Source organism: Anopheles cruzii, chromosome 3 (genome assembly GCF_943734635.1).
Source record: "Anopheles cruzii chromosome 3, idAnoCruzAS_RS32_06, whole genome shotgun sequence".
Lineage (NCBI taxonomy): Eukaryota > Metazoa > Arthropoda > Insecta > Diptera > Culicidae > Anopheles > Anopheles cruzii.
This window is the reverse complement of record NC_069145.1, coordinates 40,201,214-40,216,574: the sequence shown is the minus strand read 5'-3', so window position 1 is coordinate 40,216,574 and position 15,361 is coordinate 40,201,214. Positions and strand designations below refer to the sequence as shown.

General features: G+C 47.4%; 3 protein-coding genes across 3 annotated transcripts; all 3 read right to left on the bottom strand.

Annotated features, from left to right (window-relative positions):
* Nucleotides 1-3,996: 3,996 nt before the first annotated feature.
* On the bottom strand, nt 3,997-5,985 carry LOC128270394 (cytochrome P450 4d1-like). Its single transcript, XM_053007793.1, has 5 exons — nt 5,850-5,985; nt 5,388-5,426; nt 4,927-5,309; nt 4,676-4,855; nt 3,997-4,590 (listed from the first exon to the last, which is right to left on the bottom strand). The coding sequence occupies exons 1-5, from the start codon at nt 5,983-5,985 to the stop codon at nt 3,997-3,999; spliced, it is 1,332 nt and encodes a 443-aa protein (XP_052863753.1).
* A 353-nt stretch (nt 5,986-6,338) lies between these two features.
* LOC128270393 (uncharacterized) lies at nt 6,339-7,854 on the bottom strand. Its single transcript, XM_053007792.1, has 3 exons — nt 7,807-7,854; nt 6,647-7,738; nt 6,339-6,581 (listed from the first exon to the last, which is right to left on the bottom strand). The coding sequence occupies exons 1-3, from the start codon at nt 7,852-7,854 to the stop codon at nt 6,339-6,341; spliced, it is 1,383 nt and encodes a 460-aa protein (XP_052863752.1).
* A 2,940-nt stretch (nt 7,855-10,794) lies between these two features.
* Nucleotides 10,795-15,361, bottom strand: LOC128272579 (cytochrome P450 4C1-like). The gene is made up of 5 exons (XM_053010409.1): nt 15,019-15,361; nt 13,565-13,820; nt 11,801-11,927; nt 11,447-11,692; nt 10,795-11,373 (listed from the first exon to the last, which is right to left on the bottom strand). Exons 1-5 carry the CDS (start codon nt 15,359-15,361, stop codon nt 10,795-10,797), a joined length of 1,551 nt encoding a protein of 516 aa, XP_052866369.1.

Below are 15,361 nucleotides of genomic sequence, written 5' to 3'. Positions count from 1 at the left end.
TTTCTTTTTCGCCGCTCGTGTGTTGCGGTGGTCTGTTTGTTTGCTTTGCCTTTTTTCCTTTCTGGTCGCTGCTCCGCTTATGTTCGACTGGCTGGAGCTTTCCTCTCCGAGTTTAGTAGTTTCATGTTTATGATGTTTCATTTTTTTTCCTTCTCTCTTCTAACAATCTGTTGATGCACTGCCTTTCTTGCTCGCTTCAGCACTATATTTCACTTTCGTTTCTTTCGCCTCTTTCTCCGCTCGATCGGCTCGGTCTGGGCGGGCGCGGCGAGACGGTTAATTGCGCATTGTTGGTGCGTGCGCGGTGCAGCTTTGTTGGTGAAGTCCTCCCCCACCAGCCCGTGGGGTTCCCAAGCGAACCTCAGAACGAAAAGAAAAAGCTCGAAAACTGGTACACTTTGTAGCCGTTTGAGGTGAAAACTGAATAAAAAAATACCGGCAGCATTTTCTAGATATACAAGTTGCACATACCGAACCCCCCGATCGGCTGGTGCTCGGTTCGGTTTCGGCATTTCTAAATCCATGCCAGGCAAAGAGGCAAAGAATGGCAATTTTTTGTAATGTTTTTGTTCGCTTAAATGGCAGCGAAGTTGGCCAACGCCATTTGCCAGTCGTCTTGTAACGGTTTATCGCCCAACAACGGCCCTAAGAGACCTTTTTTCCATTTCCCCCGGACCGAACTGCCACCGAAATCTGTGTCAAATCGGTAGCACACGTACCGGTGTTTGCGGATGCACATATGCACCACCACTTGCAGCTTCACCTGCCAGCAGCTCTGCTGTCGCCCCTGGCTTCCCATGACCTTCCTTCATGGCTGCGACGCAGTAAATTGCATTGTTTTCTGCGCCGCACATCTAGCCTGCGTACACAATGTCGCGGAGTCACGGAAGAGCTTGGGGTGAGGGTAGGAAAATGCACGACACACGGCGACCAGATTTCCTCTGACAATCTGATAATTTGCGCGTTTCGTCGAAAAATAATCTAGATCACGCGGTGGCCGTGGCCGTGGCGACTCGAGCCACAACCATCGGGGCAATCAGATTAGGTTAACATGGCTCAGGCTGCATGTCGCCGGCGCCAACCGGTGAAACGTCCGTCCGCCGGTAACGGGGCTGGGAATGAGGATGACAATTTTGGATAACTCAATCACATTTGTCCTCTTGGGGGTGGACGAGTGGAACGGTACGTTGATGGCGAATTGAACGGCGATCCGTAGTTGTTGCGGCTAGCATTATGCTGAATGTTTTTCCTTTCTTGACCTTTCTTTCCTATCGCATCCAAGCACTTCTTAGTACATAAAATGACAAGTACATAAACCAAGCACTAAGTGTAGTAGCATTTTGCCACAAATTGAATAAAATACAATTGTTGGACGCGCCGCACATTCTGAAACAGATATTAATCAAAGAAAACATTCTTCAAAGTGTTGTTATTCAGAATTACCCTGTCATCATAGCCGAGTTTTCCTCCTTTTGCTTTGAAAAGCGGAAAGCGTCGATGCTATAAAAAGCGTAAAGCTTGACCGTGCCATAAAATCTATAATCTTCTTAAGTTTGCTGCGTTTGTTGACTTTTTTCGTTTGCGGCAATGCTAGGTTTTGATTGGATCCTATTTTCCCGACCAAGAATCCTTGCAGCCTTCCTCAGTTTACAGATTTGTCTACTTTTTTACAATAATGAAGACCTGACATTTTTTTTATAACTTTACCGGTACACTTTATCTAATTATCTTATTTCCAAGCCAAGAGTTTTAGAAAAGTATACTTTTCATTTTATCGAACTTCAGAGTGATACAATCAGTCCAAGGCTTGTCTATTTGTCCATAATCTATATATATAAAAATGTTGTCTGTTCGTCATCTGTTTCACTATTTCTCCAAAACTAGCATTTGAAACCAAATTCAGCTGGTGCGAGCTTTACCATTCATCCAACGGGAAGCGGAGGAGCAACGAGCAGCGGTATGGGAAGCCTGGTGAGGGCGAGGAGCTGGAGCGGATGGACCCGTGGATCTACACCGGAATCACGCGTTAGCTGACGCCCTTCGAGCGCGGCAAGCTGAAAACACCGGAACCGGTTCCGGTGCTCCTGAACGCGATCGCCCGCGACATCTTCAAGGCGTGAGCAAGGTGGTGTCCCTGTTTGCCATCACCGGCGGCCTGCCAAAGGGTGGGCAACCTGTACTACCTGCCAAAGCTGGCGGTGGGCGTAGCGGACGTGATCGAGAACGAGCCCGTCGCGTGGATCTCCGAAAACGGCGGCTGGGTAAGGGTGCGAAAAAGCCGGCGAACGCTTCCCGTACCAACAGTGTAATCCTTTCCTCTCTCTTTCTCTCTCTTTCTATCTCATAGATCGGTATGGTAAACAGGGTGCGCCGATCACCTTTACCGCCGAGGAGGCCGCTCTCTGGTGGGGGCCAGCTGTGTGATGGTGATTGTTCATTGTAGTGTTTCTCGTTACTACAGTCGGCTTAATAAATATAGTTTATTTTCAAACATTCTCAATCAAAACCGCAAAAACCGTCTTTCCGTATTGGAAAGAAATTGGCCCCCGAATGAAATGGGACAGGAAAGTAAGGTAAGGCTCGTAGCAGTGCACGAAATACAATCAGTTTCCATAGGAAGCTTCAGGGAAAACATTTGGGGAAACGCTACTCACGCTTTCCTTCTCGATCTGACGTAGACGGTTTCGCATGCTGCGCCTCTTTTTAGCCGTTCCAGTGTCTTGGGCTGTTTCCGTAACACGCTGTCAGCGTGTGGTCATATTTTAAATAGGAAAAATACGTAAAAACTACGCCGTCCCGGTCGACCCGTGTACTAGTTCTATCCAAAATATTGCATACAACATTTAGAAGACAAAACTAGCATACAATATTGCGTGTAACATTGCATGCAAGTCACTGGTGCTACCTATCAGTCGCTCCTGCTCCCCTAGTCAAATTTCGGATTTTTCGGGTTTCGGATTTCGGATTTTTTCATTCGGCTAAAGGTTGGCTAAAAAGTAATCGGCGTTTTTTGCGTGAATTTTCAAACTTTATTTAAGGTGCTTTCAATTGTTCGATTTGTGTCAAATATACACCGTTTTGTTGCAAAAATTGTTGTCAATTAAAAGGAAGCTTTTAAATGCCTCTCTTGTAGAAGTCTTGGTCGTTATTGAAAAACAAACAAGAGCAATCCGCTTTCAATGCAATAATGCAATGATAATCGCTTGGTGTAAGGTCCGGACGATACGGTGAGTGCATCAAAAATTCTTAACCAAACTCCCGGAGCTTTTGGCGAGACACTATACATAGACGTGTTTGGCTTTGCGTTCCGACATCGGCTGAGATCAACGGTTAAATTTTGAGGACATTCTATGGTGTTACTCCAATGAAACCTGAAAAACATTCATTCTAATTCAATTCTCCATCGCACATTGTGTTCCATTACGAGTCCCGAGTTGTAACGTTCAAACAAAACAAAATGTCTTCGTTAAAGCACAGTCTTTGCGTTGCACACGGTAAGTAAATGCTTGCTTGCAGCGCAGAAAAACACACACGGCGCGTCATGTGAACAGCGTGTTCTCGACAGTCACGTGAACGTCAGTGACGACACAAAAAAATCACACACGGCACGTGACCGCTTTGGTGACTAGTTTGTGGGTTCCTTTCCGCCGCTTTGCTCTGTGGATTGTCTTGTGGGAAGCGAAAAAAACAAGAACGTAAAAAGAAGGTGTCCCGCTGCACTGTACTCCCGGCGATAGATACGTGATCCTTCTGGAGGTCAATGAGGGTCTATCATCCGGGGTGATCTCTATCAATGATACTACTTTCAACAATGTTGCAGGAAGTTTTCCGTGTTTTATTTCGATGTAAAGTTTTCCGCCGCATAAAAACCACGATCGCGTACCGCATTTTATGCGAACTTGCGAATCGATGGCTCAACTCAAAACTGAATACTGTAAAATTCGCCATCCCGTTTCCTCCCGTTACCAAGTGCTGTTCCCGAGCACCCGCCTGCTATCAGCCGTGCCGTCGCTTAATGTTGACCAAATGCCCGGTACCGAGCTTTAGCGTTACGGCAAAAGACAGACGCAACCGGCCGTTCAAGGTTAACGGGGTGGTGAGCTTGTACGTCCGCAGAACCTGCGTGACCATAATCTTCATCGCAAACATGCCGTACCGATAGCCGATGCAATTCCGGGGCCCACCACCGAAGGGAAAGTAGCTGAACGGATGGCGCTTGTGGGCCGCGTACGCCGCCGGCTCGAACCGATCCGGATCGAACAGATCCGCCCGCTCGCCCCACAGGTCTTTCCGCCGGTGCACGTTCAGAATGTTGATGAGCAGCGTCACGCCGGCCGGAACGTCGCACCCGCCGAGGGACATTGGCTCAACGGTTTCCCGACCGATCAACGGAGCAACCGGAAACAGTCGCATCGTTTCCTGGATCACCTGCTCCAGATATTGCTGCCTCGAAATTGTGTCGTACGAGATGTCCTGAGAATCGGTATCGTACACCAGTGCTATTTCTTCGTGTACTCGTTCCTGCAGCTCGGGATGCATGGCCAACATGAGGAGAACGTACGCAACCTGGTTCGCGGTCGTCTCGCTTCCCTAGACCACAAACAAGCCAAAAATAGAGGTATTATTAGTCACGACCCGATGCCCACAGTCGGATTAGACACGTTGGGCTACGCACCGCTCCAATGATGGTGTAGATGTGGCTTTCGATTTCCGCCATCGAAAGGTCCTCCCCGTTGCGTTGCATGTTAAGCAACTGATCGAGGAAAACCATCGGCCTGCGGTAATTTTCCTCTTCATCAAGAAGCTTCTTTTCCGAGCGCTGTTGACGCAGTTCTTCCTGGCGTTTGTGTAAAATCTGTAACGGGCGTGTCGAGAGGTCGACGGTTCAGCGCAGGCATTCAGACCATACCTTGCGGTTCCACTCACCGGTTCAACCACTTGTTCCACTCTGTGCCGAAGCTTCTGCATTTCTCTGTAGCGAGGTGTCAACGCGAACAGCAGGTCACTGTAGAGCATCACGTTGAAAACGCGACTGCCCATGATGGAGCCGATTTTCTCAATGTCCTGACACAGCCCGCGTGACTGCGGATCGTCGGTGATGTCACTTTTCAGCGAGCTGGCGCACACCATCTCCAGCGTGCACTGTGCAGTGTAGTGAAGGATGTCGAACGGACGGCCGTGCTCTTCCTCCTTGGCCATGCGACTTACCATCGTTCCGGTGCAACGGCTGAAGATCGATATGAAGCTAACCAGTATGCGCTGGTTGAAGGCCGGGTTCAACAGTTTGCGGTACAACTTCCAGTCGACATCTGTAACGAAATAGATTCGAAACAGAATAAGCCCAGGGTCTACCAGTACACCCTAAATACATACGTCCGAATACGTACAGCGCGAAGACACGAGGCCATAGTCCCCTTGTTCGATAACTGTACCGCTCCCAGTGACACACACACCATATTGGATCGACTGTTCCGCGCCGAAAATGGCGTCTCTTTCACCGACACGGAGATTGTGCACAACTTTTACTCTCTAGTAGGAGCGGTAGGTACTACCCGTTGTGCTTTGGTTGTCACTATTTAACGCACCAACCTGTTAGGGCAACGATACGACTGCCCACTCGATGGGTCACACTTGCTTGTTTCTGGCTATGCACCCTACGGTCCAGGAGCAGGTGTTCCAGGAGCTGTGCCAAGTTCTTCCGGACTCCGAAGAAGCGATATCGGAGGAACATTTGAAGCGACTCAAGGTCTTGGACTGTGTATTGAAGGAAAGCTTACGTCTGGCACCGGGTGGCGCAACAGTTGCCAGACAGACTGGCGCAACTATCGTTATCGATGGGCAGCAAATACCTGCCGGTACCCCGGTCGTTGTGAGTCTCTTCGCCATGCACCGCCGTAAGGACTTCTGGGGAGAGGATGCTGATCGCTTCGATCCGACCCGATTCTTACCGGAACGGAGTGTCGGACGGCCAGCCTGTGCGTTCATGCCGTTTAATACGGGAAGCCGCGATTGTCTCGGGTGGCGTTACGCTCTGCTAAGCATGAAGATGATACTGGCCGAGATCATCCGTTCGTTTACGCTGCGAACTGACGTGACGATGGATCTGCTACGGTTCCAGTTCGATGTAGCACTCAAACAGGAAGGCAATTACATTGTGCACGCAACTAAACGGAAGTAACTTACGCTATCTCGATTGCACTGGGTGATCTTTAGCTTTACCTTCGGGAGCTGTAATGGAATGAAATACACGTCTACAGCATTGATGCGGATCCCAATTGACTGAGTGCTGATATTTTAATTACAGAAAAGAAAAATACTTGAAAGCTATATTCCTGACTTTATATTTCTACAGTATTAGTGGTTTGACGGTCATCATGGTCTAGTTGAGGCTCCTGCTGCGCGTTACAGTCGCGATATTGTTGATTTACAATATAAACGTCCAACAGCAAGTGTCGTGCTTTCTCATACAGACACGTTTCCAGTTTCAGCTCGCCAAAATTCAGCGCATCCGCAATGTGAAAATAGACTTCATTCATTTTCGTCACGACAAACTCTTCTGCAACTTCCAAAATACTTTTTGCCTGGAAACGTAAGAAGGAAAGATTAAAGGTTGTGCGTCGGCAAAAAGGATGAGTCGTGTATTCACCGCTTCGGAGCAATTCATTAGATCGATGTCTATTTCAGCCGGTGCCGCTCTAGTACTGCAGCTGGCAAGACCTTGCAGTACATAGTGAATGTCCCGCTCAGCGATGCCTAGCAATTGGCTAGCCATTTCGAAGGCACCGAGGATTTCTTTATCGTTGTTGAAGCAGCCAAACACATTGTCCACGCCCGACCAGATATTGTGCGTAGCGGACTGGGCGTAATACTCGGCTAGACAATCGAGGCTACTTTCACCCTGCAGAAAAGCACTAGCGGGTGCGTTTAGAAGATTGTTCAGAATGGTGACCGCTTCTTCCGCGACAATTTGAACCATTTCCTCCGTTTCGTTTAACCAGCCTTGTAGCTCAACAGCGACATCGTTTTCAAGTAGCTCCGTTTCGTTGGCAAGGAGCGACATAAAACGGTCTACGCTGGACAGGAAGTTTTGGCTCTCGATCGAATCTTTCAAAGAGGCTTGCGATAGTAACACATAAACGGAACGCTGTCTATCGATCGTACTAGCGATCGCAGGCATGATCTTGAGGTATGCCGTCGAGTTAGTCAATTGCCACCGGGCAAATGTTTCATCGACCCGTTTAGCTATCCACAACTGGGGCACTTCTTTCCCTAGCCAACTCAAAACACCGTCAATGCTCCGTTTTGTGGCATCTAGCCGCACTCGGTAGAGGCTCGCTTCCTTCTCCACCGCTTCCATGATGGGTTCCAGATTGTCCAGCTGATCGGACGCCAGCAGCTGGCAGAGCTCCTCTACACGCACCAGCAAAGGCCGGGTAACGTCTCGAAAGATGACGTTACGGCTGTCGAGCGCCGACAGATCGAAGATCTTGGCACAGTCCTTAATCGTGTTCTCGAGCGTGTGGTCAACCAGGGCCAGTACGCGCAAAATGGCCGAAATGCTTTCTTGGTTTTGACGCTCGAACTCGTCAAACACCGTACGCAGGTCCGCGTAAGCCTGGCCACTGTGCGGTGAACGGGACTGAACGTTCAAGGAGCTTCGTTCTAGAAGTTGTAGCTCACCGTACAGAACTTGCTGCAGGTCGATGACTTTAGAAGGAATGATGGCCTCAATGTGAAGCTGCAGGTAACACTTGTAGTCAGAGGCCTCCGTAGTGGATCGAAACCCTCTTTAGTTGGATCACTTACCCAGCTCGATAGTAGCAACAGTAGAGCGAATGGTGTTCGAACGGCCATGGTGCTGATAGCAGGAATTGCGGTGTACTGATTTGGCTTGCCCGCTGTTAGTAACTACTTTAGTGGCGAGCTCTCGGCGAGCAGACTGCATCGCATTGCGGAAGTGGTTCTATTGATTATACGCTGATGGCACTGCGATGCGATTTGGTGGGCTACGATTACGGTATTGGCAGCTGCGAAGCAATTACAACTTTTTGCTGACTCAACCAATGGCTCAGTAGACCGATGGATGAGTACAACGGTTTTTGAAAGCGCGTGTCACAGCATTGGTCACTGAGAAGTGAAGTTGTCATACATGCGGTGGTAGTGTAATTTTTTCATCATTGTTAAACGAAAATTAAATTATATGAATCGATATTTGCCCGCCATGTAACTGTTTGTTGTTCTTCTAGAAAACATTTTTCTTATTGACACGCATTTTTTGTTCTAAAATAAATAAAAGAAATACCTCTAATTTGCTAAGAAGTACCTCAAATAGGCTAAGAAAATCCATTCAGGATGCTAAATGATTCAACCAAGAATTCGGTTAAAGTCTGACCTGGTGAACTTCAAAACTTTATTTAAAATGTCGATGGTCCGATATGCGTTAAATATAAACCGTTTTTTTGTAAAATTTATTGCCAGTTCATTTGGGTTCATAATTTCTCTCTTATAAAAGTCTTGGTAGTTATTGGGCGTTAGTCATTGTTTCGTGACCGTTTGAGTTGCTTCATCAAAACTTCGCAGATGGAAAATCGATCCATCACGTTGTTCATTGGTGTGGCACCCAAACATCGAGCTTCTTTGTGAATCCAGCTTTGCGCAAATGGCTTAAAACTGTTTGATGGCTAATCTTCAGATTCTGAGCGATGCCATGATTACTAACATGCCGATCAACTTTGATTATTTCTGTGAATTTAATGCCATTTTCGACGACGGGTCTGCTTGTGCAAGATGCATCTTTAGCATAAAAAATATTTGAACCGAATCGGCGAAATTGCATGTAACTATTTGTTACAGTATCGACACCATAAACACCATGCATAATTTCAGTTGATCGATATTTTATGAGATATCGATCACTAAAGCCATCAACCGTGAAAATAACGTTGTTTGTTTTGTTTTATGAATTATACAGACTTTGAGCCGCAATGGCCTAACATTCATCTCTTCTTCTTCTTATTTGGCTCTACAACCGCTGCGCGGTCTTGGCCTGCACCAGAGACAATGTTAATCTCTGGTGCTCTCTCTAACATTTCATTTTTACGGGCGGGATTGTTAGCCCCGCGCCAACCCCCCTATCACGCCGGTATCGGGAATCGAAACCATGGCCGGTTGAGTGACAACCGATCCCGGGATTCGAAACCCAGGCCAGCTGCGTGACAGCGAAGAGCACTACCGACTGCTCTATCAGCGGGGGTTGCATTCATCTCTACCGTGAAAATAATGGATTTACTTTTTAACCAACCTTATATAGAAAAGTCTAGAATATGTTTATGGCAGTTAATTAACATCCTAAGATGCAAGATTGTATCCTTTTCGCTAAAAGATCCGAGGTGCAGCGATGCTATCAAGAGCTGTTTATGATTTTTTTAAACAAAATAACTTATTTTCTTGTCTTGTCGTTTTACTACCCAATTGAAGTGGAGGGTAGACAGTATTCAGTCAGGTCCACAGCAGTCAAAAGATTACGATCTTTACAATCTTTTGACGACAAAAGATTACGATTTTTTGACTGCTTTGGACCTGACTGAATAGTGTCTACCCTTCTTCAGTAGGGTAGAAAAAAGACATGACAAGAAAATAAGTTATTTTGTTTAAAAAACTCATAAACAGCTCTTGACAGCATCGCTGCACCTTGGATCTTTTAGCGAAGACGATACAATCTTTCGTCTTAGGATGTTAATTAACTGTCATAAACATATTCTAGATTTTTCTACATAAGGTCATACGTGACTAGGTCGTTCCCCATGTTCGACCTCTGGTGATCTGCAAAGGCTTTAGGATTTAGATTAATTAGCACTACCAACGAAATTAAAGAATTCCAATAGAATTTTAACATTTGTTTAAAAACAAAGCTGCACAGTTTTACAAAGCACTAATTCGAATTGCAACAAATATGTAAAAGTCTTGTTAAATCAAAAAGGATTATCAAAAATCAAGCGTATTAATCTCTGCCGTACTACCAATAGAAGATACCACACAATTACTTGCATTTAATTAAACAGTACAATTGGTGAAATTGTCAAGCGTCAGCAGGACAATTATAAAAAAAACATACTCAACATCCACTCAAGTACTATACACTTTATTATGTTAAACTGATCAAACATTGTAAAACGTAGCACAGGGCTTAAAATAATTGAACATAACACAGAGTCATGAAATCTGTTTTTGAACAAAGTATTAGCTTAAACAGATTTGCTGAAATAAGAGCAACGGGTTAAGAATCAGGACCACGTTGATGTGCGTTTGGCTAAAAGAAGTTAAACTATCGTTCGGAAAGGTTGTCGCAAGGCTCGCTACGAATAATTACGCGGCGTGACGAAGTGCAATTAAATTGCGTGTTCTGACCGGCCGAAACAAAACAAAACAGAAAAAAACAACGGAGTTACAACTGGGCCATACATACCATCGCGTCGTTGTTGAGCTCATCGACTTAAGGGTGGTGAAGGCGAACACTGGCAGACTGGCTAGCTGGCCGTCTGATATCACCCTGAATTGCATTAGAGGCTTCGAACCAATGCTCGGCTCGACTGTTGCTGGTGTTGCTGGTTGTTCGTTTTTTACCTTCTATTGCCTAATTCACTTAAACTACAGCACATACAGTGAGAGCGAGTGAGAGACGTAGAGAAAACGGTACGTTGCGATCGAGAATGCGTGCGCGATATGCGTTGGTAGCAGTTAATCGAATATTTTGACCCCCATGGCCAGCCACGGCATGGTCACCGGAAGTGAGACTTAGTGGCGGGGCTCCAGTTTCACCGAGTGCTCGAAGGCCAGGTGCATCGACACTTTGAACTTAAACTCCAGCTTCTCGTACGGTATGTCGGTGGTCACGCGAAAGTTCCGCAGTATCTGCGAAAGCATCACTTTAAGGCTCATCATAGCATAACGGCTCCCGATGCACCCTCGCGGGCCCCCGCTGAACGGCAGATAGGCGTACGGGTGGCGCTGGCGGACGCGCTCCGGTAGGAAGTTGTCCGGATCGAAGCGGTCGGCGTTCGGGCCCCAGAACTCCTTGCTCCGCTGCAGCGCGAACACGTTCAGCAGCAGAATGAAGCCCTTCGGGATGAGGAACTCGTCCAGCTGGATGGGAGCGATCGCTTTCCGGCCGAAAACGGCGGCCACCGGGCACAGCCGTTGCGACTCCTTGATGACCCGCTCGAGGTACACCATCCGCTTCAGGGTGTCGTGCGTGTACTCGGCGTCATCGGCCAGCACGTCGTGCACCTCGGCTGCGGCCCGCTCCTGGATCTCCGGGTGCATGGCCAACAGTAGACAGGCGTGCGCGGCCTGCGTGGCGGACGTTTCATTGCCCTGCCGGTGTAGGTAGACCGGGACGTGCAGGTGAGAGGGAAGGACACCAGGCCAGACCGCCTTATCGACTTACCGCCGCTATCATCGTGTAGATTTGATCGGTGATTTCCTGGTGCGTGAAGGGCCGGCCATCGTTCGGGATGGTCAGCAGCTGGTCGACGAAGATTTGTGGCTTCTTGTAGCTGAGCAGATCGTCTTCTTCGGCGTCGTCGAAGACGACGTTGCCATTGGCGTCCACCGTTGGCGCCTCGCTGTTGTTGTTCCCATCGATCCGCCGGTGCAGTTTCTTCTCAAACTCGGCACGCTTTTCCTCGATCACCTTTTCCCATAAACGGGGGTGGGCGATAGCAAAACAGATGACAACATTAGCCCTATTGTGCCGGAGCCGCCACCAGGTGTCAGGTGTGCAGTTCCGGAGCCGGGTTACCTTATCGGTGAATGCGTAGCATATCTTTCGTTGCTCCATTTCGGCTTTGTACAAACGCGTGTATTTGTACACAAAGTCCGGGTAGAGGTTCGCGTTAAACATCCGAAGGCCGACATTGTGAAGGATGCTGCGGTTGTGAAGAAAACGGTGAAAACACGGGACCGAGGGTAGTGGGAAGTCTTCTCAGTCGCCAGTTTTCTCAAAACGTATTATGCGGTCTCTCCCAATGTAAATCAATGATTTTGCATTCTTTCAGGATATGCACACATATACACAGATGAATGCACAGGATATTGTGCTCGAAAACCATATTAGACTGATGACTTCTTCAACCGTCTGTTGAAACCATTTGAATATGATTGGTCGGCGTGTGTCTACAACGAAGATTGATGTAGAAAAGAAAAAAACTCACGAACCTATTTCTGCAGGCAATGTTGGCTGCTGATGAACAGTGGGTTTTTTACAAAAATATCTAGCAAAATATTTCCGTCAAAAACAGTGCCTGTTTTGCTGAGGTTCTACTGAGAATGACGTAGGGCCATCCGCTTGTAAGCTCTTTGATTTTCTGTCCTACTTTGAAGCATCTAAATCGGATGTATGACGGATTTGGTATGCAATGTTGCCACAAGTTGCCTGTAGTTGAACTGTTTCGGCAGAGCTGAGAGGAACCGTGTTTCAGGAGGTCAACGGTTCTCCATCCGCACCAATCAACGGTTTCGAGTCGCTATTCTCTTAAAATTCTGAGCGCTCTAAGGTTAGACCGAGAGTTGATGTTTTCTTAAATCATCCAGCTTTTAGTCTGTCTGAAAATTCTTCTTTCTTTTGGCGCTACAACCGCTGAGCAGTCTTGGCCTGGCACCAGAGACAATGTTAATCTCTGATGCTCTTCTGTAACATTTAATTTTTTACGGACGGGATTTGTTAGCCCCGCGCCAACCCCCCTGTCACGCCGGTATCGGGAATCGAAACCATGGCCGGTTGAGTTACAACCGATCCCGGGATTCGAACCACGGCCAGCTGCGCTGACAGCGAAGAGCGTTACCGACTGCTCTATCAGCGGGGGTAAAAGCGGTAAGACAGCGGGGGTAGCTGTCTGAAAATTAGGCACCAAAATTTCACCTTCTGCTCCCGTGAGCTGCAAAGGATTTCTATCTACAATATCTAAAGATGTTCAACCAGCACTTTAAATCCCGAACAACAGAATAAAATTTGTTTGATTTGTTGTTTGAACAGACTTTGATAATAGGAAAATCTTCGAACCAAAAATCAGACATTATTTCAAATTAAGTTTATCGTCACGATTGAAATTGGATTCCCTTGAGCTTTTGCAAATTAAACCAAATATATGGGTTTTGATTAATAATAGAATAAAAATTCGTCGTCATTCTTTCCTAAGTTCCTCAGATACTACGGACATGCTCAGCACTACCATCTTGATTACCAGGTAGCTTAGGAAATACGGAAATCACCAATGGATCGCTGATTACTAATTTCGCAGCCTTTCACCTGCCCCTTAACATAAACAAGTGCAAAGGGGTAGATCATAAAACTGCACTGTGGCGGTGCCAATACTCGAAAATGCATCATAAAGCAGGGAGCAATAAAAACCATTATAATGTTGATAATTGACAAAAATAATGAGCCCACAGCTAGAGCTGTGTATAAACGCTGCATTGCACCATCGCGTCAAGTTATCGTTTTACTGCCGAAGACCTGCTCCATCGGGTCGGAATCGATCACCGTAGAAGTTGACAGTTTACTTACATCTCGAGACCTTCAACGAACTCCTGCTTGCCTTCCCGCTCCAGCACCGTGCCGCCCAGCGAGGTGCGGCAGATCATTTCGAGCGTGCAGGGCGAAGTAAACTCGAGCACGTTCAGGGACTTCCCGGTCGCAGCATGGGCCCGCAGGTTGCCGATCATCTTCGCCACGCAATCGGTGAAGATCGGAATGAAGCTGTTCAGGATTCGCGTGTTGAAGGTGGGATTCAGCGTTTTGCGGTGCACACGCCACGTGTCATCTGGGTGGGAAAAGTGCAAATGGTGGCCGATTGTTACTCGAATAAACGAAGAAACATAACCGAAGGGCAAACTGGCACTGTGACGTAGTGGAATTAATTTGATTACTTATGGCGTGTAGTGTTTGACCTACTAAACAGATCTGCTCGAAGCAGACTCATCTAAATGAGAAGCTTATCGTTAAATTTTAATCGCCTTTTTCAAGCGACGCACTATTTAGCCTTCATTAGTTGCGGACTAGGTGCGGACTCGGCCAAATCCTGTTCCTATCGCTCTTCGGCTGCAGCAGCTGAGTATATTCAACGCACATTTTCCAAGGCAGGTCAGTGACACCTAGCGTTTTCCTTCATTTTCAACGCACGCGGTGCGTAAGTGCAATTCCATGTGGATCACTTGAGAAACCTGATTTATATGTCACCAGGAATGGGCAGCTCGCGTTCGGCCGCGTTCACGTAAGGGGGCCGAACCGGACCAAACGACGACCCTCGGCGTATCGAAACGGCTGTCGATTGGTTAATCGACAAAAAGTGTGTGTGGAAACTAAGTCACTAAATCATTCAACACTCTCGTTCTGACTAGATTGGCGCAATGTGTGCCGCGAGATGTTATGCAATGGGGAACGTATAACTTCAGCACTTTACAAAAACCACGCAGAAGCCGTCCGATGCCGTCAGGTAATTAAATCTTCACGGTGGTAAGGCTTTAGGGACTGGAGCTGGTTTGAAGTTGTATCTGTCGATCCACGAACTCATCACTCAAAAGAAACGAGGTTCAGAACGATTAACGAGTCCATGCGCGCTCAGCAATCGTCGGTGTTGCGATATGCAGTTTTAAACGTGACGAGGGGCGTTTTAAATTTATCATACAAACATCGTGTATCCACTTTATGAAACTGGTTCGTGATCACACCGAGCTCACTCTGGGTGATCCTGACCAGGTATTCTGGTGGTGGCATAACATTCAGCGCATGGGAAACGTTACACGGAGCCAATCACTTTCGGTCAATGGAAACTTGGGACATCCTTGAACACTCAGTTAATTAGCAGACGCTAAGAGTTCACCAAAAAACAAAACCGGGTACTTTCAACACATCAGACAGTCAGTCCGTCGAAACACGAGCACTTTCCACGCGCACATTTTCTTCGTGCGGGCTTCGTTTCCATCGGTGAGGGCGAACCTTACAAAAGCTTACACACTTACACTCCGCCGTCAGCAGGCCCTGGTCAACGCGCATGAAGTTGTAGACGAACGGTTTGTCCATGGTGGCCGGATCGTTCATGATTTTCTGGATCAGGTCCGGGTGCGTCGGGCAGATCACCGGGATCGGGCCGAAGCAGAGCTTGAAGATGCGTTTGTTCTGCGCGAACGCCCTGTCCAAGTTCTTGAAGATTTCGTACGAGTTTTTCTGTGCAAACTCAAGTCCGTTACCGAAGAACGGTCGCAGTGGTTCGACGCACGGGATGCGCTCGGCGAACCGGAACTTGAGCTTGCAGTACACGTACAGCGCAAGGATGCCGCCTCCGAGCAGCAGTGCGGTGATCAT

What these genes read in the sequence shown, in the direction of transcription:
- LOC128270394 (XM_053007793.1), bottom strand. Translation starts at nt 5,985, where the DNA reads ATGAACGCACAGGCTGGCCGTCCGACACTCCGTTCCGGTAAGAATCGG. An exon ending in AACGACCGGGGTACCGGCAG is followed by an intron (nt 5,427 to 5,849) that starts GTATTTGCTGCC and finishes GGAGCGGTACAG; the next exon opens with TTATCGAACAAGGGGACTAT. An exon ending in TGGAACAAGTGGTTGAACCG is followed by an intron (nt 4,856 to 4,926) that starts GTGAGTGGAACC and finishes CGCCCGTTACAG; the next exon opens with ATTTTACACAAACGCCAGGA.
- LOC128270393 (XM_053007792.1), bottom strand. Translation starts at nt 7,854, where the DNA reads ATGGCCGTTCGAACACCATTCGCTCTACTGTTGCTACTATCGAGCTGG. An exon ending in TGTTGCTACTATCGAGCTGG is followed by an intron (nt 7,739 to 7,806) that starts GTAAGTGATCCA and finishes TGTTACCTGCAG; the next exon opens with CTTCACATTGAGGCCATCAT. An exon ending in TAATGAATTGCTCCGAAGCG is followed by an intron (nt 6,582 to 6,646) that starts GTGAATACACGA and finishes TTACGTTTCCAG; the next exon opens with GCAAAAAGTATTTTGGAAGT.
- LOC128272579 (XM_053010409.1), bottom strand. Translation starts at nt 15,361, where the DNA reads ATGATCACCGCACTGCTGCTCGGAGGCGGCATCCTTGCGCTGTACGTG. An exon ending in GGGCCTGCTGACGGCGGAGT is followed by an intron (nt 13,821 to 15,018) that starts GTAAGTGTGTAA and finishes TTTCCCACCCAG; the next exon opens with ATGACACGTGGCGTGTGCAC. An exon ending in TTCGTTGAAGGTCTCGAGAT is followed by an intron (nt 11,928 to 13,564) that starts GTAAGTAAACTG and finishes TCACAACCGCAG; the next exon opens with CATCCTTCACAATGTCGGCC.